This window comes from Filicampus tigris, chromosome 13, assembly GCF_054856515.1.
Source record: "Filicampus tigris isolate MCC_2025a chromosome 13, RoL_Ftig_1.0, whole genome shotgun sequence".
In the NCBI taxonomy this organism is placed as follows: Eukaryota; Metazoa; Chordata; class Actinopteri; order Syngnathiformes; family Syngnathidae; genus Filicampus; species Filicampus tigris.
This window is the reverse complement of record NC_141229.1, coordinates 5,596,579-5,606,390: the sequence shown is the minus strand read 5'-3', so window position 1 is coordinate 5,606,390 and position 9,812 is coordinate 5,596,579. Positions and strand designations below refer to the sequence as shown.

The window sequence follows — 9,812 nt, the reverse complement described above, 5'->3', positions numbered from 1 at the left end:
CTGGCTACTAGAGTGCCTTAACAAAAAACAAACATACAAGGACTTAAAGAGCGTTGAATGCTTAGTGAAATTTCATTTGGACATAAAGATGTCCTCGTATAATCACAAATAAAATTAAGTAAATAATATTTGGTTCCGACGTCGAACTAGACCATACGAGGACACTAAGTGCGGCTACAAAAGTGCCTGATCAGAAAGAAAGGACTTCAGCGCTTCAACAAGCTTTACAGTGGAAAATCGTTAATAAAATCTGAAAATTTCATTGCATTATGTCATACTAGTCAATAAGCATCCTATGAAGAAGTAAAAAAAAAAAAAAAGCAAAGTTCTTCTCTGTTTACCAGGAGCAAGGACCCCAAAATAATGCCTGGATATTTGGAAACATTTATAGAATTAATGCATGGAGAAAATATTGAGAAAATATACGAAACAGTGCCTCTTTATTTTTTTCCTCCTGAACTCACTCCAAAATGCATATTTACATGGCATGCCACATCAATACAGGAACCGACTATTGACAATCAATAACAAATAGAATCTGCTCTGGGAGTTAAGGACGAGGGTGTTTTTTAGTTGTTTTTTTTTTTTTTTTAAATCCTTGTAAGCAACCTAACAAGATATACAAGAGGAATGAAGCAACATCCATTAAAAAAAACATGTTTCCTTTTGAACGTCTGGCCAACTTCAATTGATTTACGGTGTGACAGATGGTCATTAATGCACCCAACCGTACCAGCTTGTTTAAATTTAGAGAGATACATGACAAACATGGAGGACGGGCATTGTGAGAAGGGAGTATAGAAAATGTATTTTAACTGCTGGTCAAAACTTAAGTGTCCAGTCACTTCAAACAACAATGTAGTATACCGGTAGTGTTGTCCAGCGCCAGTGAGTTCTTTTGGGGGAGAAAAAAAAATATTGAGAAAAATGTGTCTGTATCAGTATGTCCTCTGATAAAAAGTCTGTTGTCGCACACACTCACATGGCTCCAATTAACACAACACACACACACTCTTTCACAGCCTCTTCCTCGTGAAGAGTGGTGGTCTTCAGATGAGCCCCCTCCTCTTCTTGTAGTCCTCTAGGTTGAGCGATCGCCGGGGAGCGCCGTCTTTCACCGGGAGCGCGTTCGAGCTCACCGACAGAGAATTAGCTTCTGGTATACAGCACGAGGGGAGACGGGCACACGTTAGCATTGTTTGTTAGCCTAGCAGGTATTGGGCAAGTTGTGTTGGTCCCCCACTCACCTGCATTAGGAACTTGAAGGTCAATCTTCACATCGAAATCATGAACTTTGAATAAGTCTTCAGAGAGGTCAGTGGTTGGCTTGGTTACGTCTTTGTCCTTCGGGTCCGTGGGACCCTGTGGTGAACGAGGAGTGTTATTCACAAAGTGTGACGAAGAAAGAAGAAAAAAAAAAAAACGCCAGTTGGCCAACTTGCTTCTGGCCAGAGCTGGGCGCTCCGCCTATGTCACCATTTCTGTTCAAATAATCATCCAATAAAGTTTAGTCGGAATCGCAGACGGACCCCTGTTTAATATGAGGGTTTTTTTTACCCGTGGAAAAATGCCAATGACGGACGACGGAAGGGTACCCACGCTGCAGCCGGATGACCAATAACGGACACTCAATTTGTAGTAAAATGCCCAGCTCTGCTTTTTTAAGTTTTTCCCCATCTCTGTGTGACTCTCACCTGTTTGTTCTTCTCGAGAGCAGAAGGGTCCGGCGTGGATCCAGAGCCGTACTTCTGGTTCAGGTGAGCAAGAATGGCGGCGTGCACTGACGGGTCTCTGGCCTTTGGAAGCAACACAAGGCCAAGTATGAATACGCCACACAAATATGAATACATAATGTCTATTGAGCAGCAGTGTTGCATAAACAAGCCTTACGTTGGACACCATGGTGGGTTTGCATTGTCTCCGAGTGAAGGGGTCCATTTGTTGATTTTTGGCATTTTGTCCCTCGGCCTACAGGAACACACAATTTAAGTGTTGCCGCTCTGTTGTTGATACGCATTTTCTGCTACATGACGAGGTCGCCTACCACCAGAGCTTTTTCCGATTCGACAATGTTCCAGCTTCTGTTCCTCTGATTAATATAGCTGCACAAGAAAATAGAGCACCGTGTTAAATATGCCAAGAAGCCAACATGACGGACGAATATGTAGAAGCGTTCAAACCTGATGGCGGAGATGTTCTTGGTTCTCTGCCGGTCCAGCGCCTCTGCTCGCTCCTCCAGCTCGTTCAACTCATCCTGGATGACCTTCACTTTGTCGCCGTCACCGCTCTCCTCTGCCATGGCCTTCAAGGAAAAAAAAAAAATTATGACTAATGTATCATGTTAAATTCAATATGTCTCCAGTGTGCCATTTTTACCATATTTACATCAGAATGCTCTATAATTGTAAAGCCCTACTCTATACCAGTGATTCTCAAAGTGTGGTACGAGGGCTCCCTCCAGTGCTCTGCACAAGAATCACCCAAATATTCATACTGCATATTTAATGTTTATACACCCCTAATGTACCAGATCACTTAAAGGATGTAATGTGACCTCTTTACCTTATCTTTAAGTAACTGAGTTTTCTTCATGGCGTAATTTGGCGGCGCTTTTCGGAATCTGTCCTTCTCTTTGACGATCTGCAGCAAGCGAGAGAGACAGAGAATGGGCGATGGTGGTTTTAGTCGCGAGAGGCTTAAAAATGATCCAGAGTGGGGCAAAAAAAAAAAAAAAAAAAGGACTGACATCCTCTATGTCTTTGTCATTGAACTTGTAGTTCATGGCTTCTTTGATAGACTGCTCCTTTTTGGTGATCTCGTCCAGCGTTGGCACTTGCATGCCGGCAACAATCATCTGCATATGAGGCGGACAGAGCGAGAATGAGGAAGCCATCGTAGGTCGCGGTGGTGGCTTTTTGTCTTTCGCACGGGTGTCCACTCACCGCCTCTTTCCATTTCATGAACTCGTTCTCTGTGAACTCCTGATTGGACACAAACTCCAGCCGGAAGACGCGCATGTCGCCGCCGTGCCTGAGGAATACAATAATAGGATAACATCACACTGTAGCGCTATGCTAAACCTTTACAGCAGCGCCTTTCGTGTTTAATTCATTTGTTGAACATGTTTGTAACTCAAATCATCTGTCCCAATTGAAATGAATGGATATGCCATTAATCTGTTCCCACAGGCTTTAGTCAGAGTAACTGCTCTCAGCAGTATTGTACTTAAAAAAAAAAAAAAAACTACAGCATTAACAATTAAATACAATTTTACTTTATGCCGCTCAAACGTTCGCCCGCAAAGCAAGAAGGGGAAAAAAAAAAAAGCTGTAATAGTATAATATGGTCCCACAATGTGACTAGTTTACCTACCGTAATTGTAATCCTTTGTTTGTCCGCGTCGTGCCCAGTTGGTAAACTTTTGCCGTCTCCACCACATCCGTAATTTCAGCGACCTTAGCACACAGTTTTCAAATAAGTATTAAAAATCTGCCATAATAGCGCATGTGCAGGTGTAAGGAAGCCACATTTAAGACCCGCCGCACATCGAGCAACACTGCCCAAACTGACTAAACTATTGTGCGGTGTGCGGGCTTCGGTCACTAGTGGCTAACAATCAGCATTCCCTAATTGTGACATCACAGACATACTGTTTTTAGGCAGATAACTAAATATTTACTTGATTGTTTAAGTTCACACATCATGGGTGGGCAGTCCAGCGACTGAGCTATTTGTATGCAACCTGCTGAAAGGTTGATTCTGCATTGTATGTTCCCTTTTACTCTCTGGACTCTATGCTAGCTATTTGTGTCCACGTTGCTTTCTTTTTATTTTTTTTTTAAAGAACCATTTTAGCTGCAATAACTTCCCAAGTGTTTCTAAAATTGTCTAAATTCTTACTAAATTCCACTGTTTACATCAAATTGTTCCTTTTGACGTTATTGTGGACAGCACAGGCAAATTGAAAACCATGGAAATTGTAATTTTTTTAAATTCCTTGCTCTTTGGAAAATCGGTTTTGTTCTACAGCCAACTTTTCAAATTAAAGGTTTCTTAATGTTTTCTATCCAATGACACCATTTATCAATTTTTGAACCAGGAAACAATTTGTAGTTTCCGAAAGAGCCGTTTAATGGTTGACTGTACTCCAATCGAGAAAATATATGAATTTCTATTCATTTATTCATCAGAGGGAGACATGATGACACCCTCTGCTGGCCATGGAGAAGAATTACATTTAGCGATACACAGGAAAAAAATACCACTGAGAATATGTCCAAATTAAAAAGATTTTAGGTTGTTTTACAACCTGCATATTGCACGAACGAAAGTTGAAGGGTTAAACTAAAACCTGAATGGCTATAGTACACTAATGACAAGAACTGACACTGGTAAAAAAAACAATGCAGTCAAAAAAAAAAAAAAACATTTCTTTTTCCTTTACCCTGTAGACTGGTTTACTGCTGCTGTTCCCGATGCCGATCCTGACGAAACAGCCGGTGACGGTTTTGGCAAAGAAGGGCATGTGGCACCAGCGCTCCAGCTTGTGTCGGGACAGGCGGATCCGGTTGAGCTCATCGGGCAGCGACACGGGCTGCGATTTAGGCGGTGTTTCTTCTTTTCTGTAAAGCAAAGACGGTCATGCTTACTCGACACGCAAAGAGGACTTTGCTCAGCAGGGAGGTCAGGAAAGGCACTCACTCGTCGTCGTCGTCAAACGAGGAAGAGCGTGAACTCCGGTCGCTCTTGACGGACGACTTGTCGTCATCTTCCTCCTCTTCCTCCTCTTCGTCATCAGAGTATACCTCGCTGGTCTTCAGGGGCTCGCGTTTGGCCAAGAGTTCTGCTGCTCGGCGAAACATAAGGGAGTGTCAATGCCACAAACACGCACAAATTTCACAAGCAAAAAGACGAACTCACGAGCTACACGCAAAGAACTATTCCACAAAAATGTACACGCAAACCTGCCAAAAACGCACATGCAAAGACAAACCTAAACGCTAAACACACATGCAAAGAAAACTAAGGGAAAAAAAACACAAAGCCGCAAAAAACAAGCTAAATGCACACGCAGAAAAATACAAACCCGCATAACACAGTAAGACAAACCCGCAAGATAAACAAACATTTTAAACAACCGCAAAAAACGCACATGCAAAAACACAAACCCACAAAAAAACAACCCAAAAAAAAAACAAGCCAGCAAAAAGAAAAAAAAAAACAACAACTCACAACTAAAACACGCACACACAGAAAGACCCGCAAATAGCACAGACCTGCAAAAAATGTATACGCAAAAACAAAAAGCCTCAATACATAAAAAACAAGCATGCAACAAAAAAACTTTTTAAGGGAGCTTCTTCCAAATAATGGAAAAAGAAAATAAGATTGACTCATTCAAGAGAAACAGGCGCAGTGTCGCCACTAATTTCAATTTTATTAGGCGTAATGATCAGTTGTATATATAATCATTTCTTCTTATTTGTTTCAATGCCAGTGTGTCAAAATACGTCTTCATATGAAACCGGTTCTTGGCAAAAAAATAAATAAATAAATAAAAGTTGGGGACCACTGGTCGACAACATACGTATTCAACTGTCATTATATGTGTCTACAAATACATACTTAAAAAAAAAAAAAAATCGTTTCTTTTTCAGCCGATACAGATCATCTGAAATTTACGTGAACAGCCCCGATTTCCCATATCAAGATCAAACCGGGCCAACTCTAAAAGACACAAATAACCCCACCAAAACACAAACGCAGGGCACAAGAATATACACGCATGCCACTGACCCGTTTTGTTTTTCTTCTTCTCTCGCTCGGCTTTCAGCTCTTCCATAGCCTGAGACTTTTTGTCGAGTTTCTCATCGCGCTTGGACCGCCGTTCCTTGTTATGCGACATCACCTAGAGACGCACGGGAGAGCAAAACGTCAGCGCCTCAACACTTTTTTTCTCTTGGCCACTTAGTATTTTCTACTATGCAAGAAGGCTTTTATTGAGTTTTTTTTTTTTTTACTTTGTGGTTTATTTCCATTCTTGGACAAGATGTGGTTATCCTAACCCTTCGGGTCAAATTCAAGTTGAGGGTCCACCGTAGATTGCTACTCACCACTTGTGTGTCTTGAACCTGAGATAGCTTGCGTTTTTCCTGCTCTTCTTCCTGCTTCTTCTTCTTCTCCTCTTTCTCCTTCTTCTTTGCCGTCTTCAGCTTCTTCTTGATTTCAAACCTTTTGCAAACACGTCAAGTGAATTCAAACGTCATTCACCATTATGTGACATATGAACCGTTTTTTTTTTTTGTCTGTTTTGTTTTGTTTTGCGGGGGGACGCGTGGTGTCTCACCGTCTCTTGAGCACCTCTCTCTTCTCGATCCTGTTGAAGAGCTCCTGCTCGCGCTCCTTCTCCGTCATCTGCTCCAGCCGCGCTCTGTCCTCAGCGTCGCCCATCAGGTCGTCGTCGTAGCCGTCCCGGAAGACGTCGTCCTCTGACGAGTCCGAGTCTGAGCTGGAGGAGGAGCTGTTGCTCTCCGAGTCGGACACCTCGCCTGAGAGAGACACGGGCCAGCATCAAATTCATTCTGTCACATTTGAGTCAATGAGCAGTGACTCTGGTGTACACGAGTGTTCAGTTCACGTTGTGCGGTACGAGCAGCCATCTTATTTCATTCGCATATCATATCTCCTAAAAGTCATTGTTTGAAAAGTGATATCAACGTACCCTCCTCCGGCGCGGAGCTCTCGCCCGAGCTGTCTCCATCTGAGCTTCCCGACGCTGTCGACTTATGAAGCTTCTTCTTGGTGGCGTTCTTCTTCTCGGGACCTTTGCCTTGTTTTACCTTCTTTTTGCCTTTGGTGCCCCCAACGGTCCACTAGACCAAAGCAAAGGGAAAACCCCTTTCATGTACAGAGCTTTGTTTTGTCACGTGAAACAAAATAAAGGTGACTTGTCCCACCTCGTCGTCGCTGTCTGACGTCTCCGAATCGCTGGACGCTGCCGGTTTGCTCACCGGCTCCTCCTGCTCGCCGGAGTCCACCCGCTTCCTCTTTGCCAAAGACAGCAACTCCTGAGGGAGGGAGGATGAGGGGTTAAAAGTGAATATAGCTAAGAGGTTAAAGTGTGATGTAACCAAGGGCTGGGCAATATGCCCTAAAAATTCAAACTTCATTACTGCGCTACATAACAGAATTTTTGTTGTCAAAGCTCACTTGCATTTGGTGACAGAGACTCTCCACACATCACTTTTTCATCCACTGGTACATGTGAAATTATAAATATAGCTATAATTAAGTATTATTGTAAAACATTAAATACAGTGGTACCTTGAGATGTGCAGACTGGCCAATTTTTTTCCTTTGAAGTGTGTCTTGAAAGTTGATAAGCGCTATATGGGGGCAGTGACTCAACTCACTTCAGAACAAGCAGCAATTTGGGAAATGAAATTAGTGAAAAATTCCTTTAAAAAAATGGCTTCAAGCCGTTTAATGCCAGTCTCTGTTAAAGTTTACTGCCAAACTAAACATAAAAGATAACAAATTCGTGATGTGCATTTTAAAACTAAACTGCCTTTTGCTATCTTAATGCAGGCTAATCAATAGCATCGCTAGTTGCAGTGTTATGTCAGTTAAGAACACAAATAGTACATCAGCACATGCAGACAGACAATACAGTATAATATTTTCCCCATTAAAAACAAACAACAAAAACAGGCATTTCCCATTTATTTCAATTGGGAAAGGTGATTTCAAATACGAATGTTTGAAATCAAGGCACTCCGGTTTATTTTTATGACCCCACCTCTGGCTCAAAGTCATTAGGATAGGTTCCAGCTCATCTCTGCCACTAGTGAGGATTAGCAGTACAGAAAATGGACAGATGGATTAAGCGACAGTGGCCGACTGACTCTCGCTTGTATCAGGAAATGTTATTTTGGTTGGTAAAGCTCAAGTCAAAGCACATGGCATTTTGACGTGCGACATCGTGATGCAGTTTATCAGTGCTTGAAATTTTGAATTGTGGCAAAATTAGTGGTAAACACCCAGTCATTCATTAAAACTAGTAAGAAATGCAAGTAACCCTTTTTTAGATTCTTTTTTTGGGCCGCTGATTCCGAATCTCCTCAGTTTTTTTTCTCTCTAGCAAATCAGGTTTTCATCATCATAATAATACCCTAATAACAATAACATAATATGGAATATAGCAATATATTTTGTAATATTTATGAATGAAGGGTTAGGTTCAACAAAAAGGTGGATTTTTTTTTCTGAAACGTTATAGCTATGAATTACAATGAATGCATGGTTAAAATCCGTATTGCACAAGTCAAACAAAGAAAAAAGCAGATCTCTTCATTTGATCAGCCACAGTCTGCTTTCATGGACGACTACCGACATTATACAATTCATCTCCAGTTTTATAAATATATTTTAATAAGAAAAGAATATTGTATTAATGTATTATTGCTGTGTGTGTTATCATTGTTTTATTATTTTTTGCGGTTTATGTTTAAGTTTGATCTTTACAATGTAAGCAGCAATTTGGTCCAGGTCGTTGTTGTAGTTTTTAAGTGCTCTACAGTTCACGAGTTAAATTGAATGACTTGACTTGCCCAGGACAAATAACTTGGGATTCTTTACGGACTTGAAGTTTACGACTTGAGACTTACTTGAGACTTGCACATGTGTGACTTGATCCCATCTCTCATCAAGGATATCGAACAAATGCTCAAACGGCTTTCCATTCTTGATGTTTATGCTGACATGCTAACAATAGCATAAAAAAAACGAAACATGGCAGCAAAGGAAGCTTTGACAGATTACGACTCGGAGAATCTCGCTCGCTCGCTCTTGTTTGACAACAACGCACCAAAATAGCATGTCGGTGACGTCACCGTGGCGATAAGGTTTGCTATTTAAGACGAGGCGCCGCCATCAGCAGCACCAGTAGTAGTAGTAGTAGTAAACATCACTGCAGACATGTCATAGGCAAGCCAGATCGGTCACAATTGTTCGGCGGGCTAGATAAACACACAATGAAATTGAAAACGACACTTAAAATATGATCAGCCACTCGGGTTCAGCCTCTGAAACGTTAACCTTAGCGTTAGCATCACGGAGCTAACTCTGCTCTTCTGTTGACTGGCGCAGCCTATTTGCTATATTGTGGACAAAGTGGGGTAAAACTTGCCAAACAACAAAATATTTAGTTGACTTTGTGGCGCCACTGTGGAAGATTTTTCACAAGAGGGGCCTACTTTCGGTTGTTTTTTTTTCCCTTCCCAAAGCGAGGCCAAAATGAGCTAACTACTTAGCATACATTGGTTTGCCGTCACCAAAGTGTTGACAACTTGCAAGGCACGTCACCTGATCTAAGTTGTCGTCGCTGGCGCTGTCTTCGGAGTCCGAGTCGATAACGACGCGACCTTTCCGCTTCTTGACGTTCACCATGGTTACAACGTGCAAAGTGGGCCAAGCTAAGCTGCTAAAACCACCACTAGCGCGGTGGAGTCGCTTTATGTTGGTTGTGTGGGACGGTGGAGGGGGGGGCAGTAACCAGGCGCCATCGAGCATGCGCGTTGTGATGACGTCACAGTTCTCGCTAGACTCGAGTTTTGCACTATTTCTATAAGTTAATTTAAAGCCGAAAAGAAAAGAAGAAGAATTTGCTTCTATGTCTGTCACCCCGTGGCTGTTATATATGTATGTTCTGAGTTCTTATACAACATTTTGGGGGGAGGGGACGTTATTGAACACAGAAAATTATATGCATTCATTTGGAAGCCCATTCCCAGAACATTTGAGAGGCAGGACAA

The 9,812-nt window shown here is 42.0% G+C and overlaps 1 protein-coding gene across 1 annotated transcript; it reads right to left on the bottom strand.

Moving 5' to 3' along the window:
- Positions 1-423: 423 nt before the first annotated feature.
- Positions 424-9,550, bottom strand: rtf1 (RTF1 homolog, Paf1/RNA polymerase II complex component). Its single transcript, XM_086050448.1, has 18 exons — positions 9,364-9,550; positions 6,957-7,067; positions 6,722-6,872; positions 6,347-6,548; positions 6,114-6,231; positions 5,797-5,908; positions 4,702-4,846; positions 4,445-4,622; positions 3,373-3,455; positions 2,943-3,030; positions 2,747-2,854; positions 2,563-2,640; positions 2,181-2,302; positions 2,045-2,102; positions 1,891-1,968; positions 1,695-1,796; positions 1,248-1,362; positions 424-1,156 (listed from the first exon to the last, which is right to left on the bottom strand). Exons 1-18 carry the CDS (start codon positions 9,445-9,447, stop codon positions 1,050-1,052), a joined length of 2,040 nt encoding a protein of 679 aa, XP_085906574.1. The 5' UTR covers positions 9,448-9,550; the 3' UTR covers positions 424-1,049.
- Between the last annotated feature and the right edge of the window lie 262 nt (positions 9,551-9,812).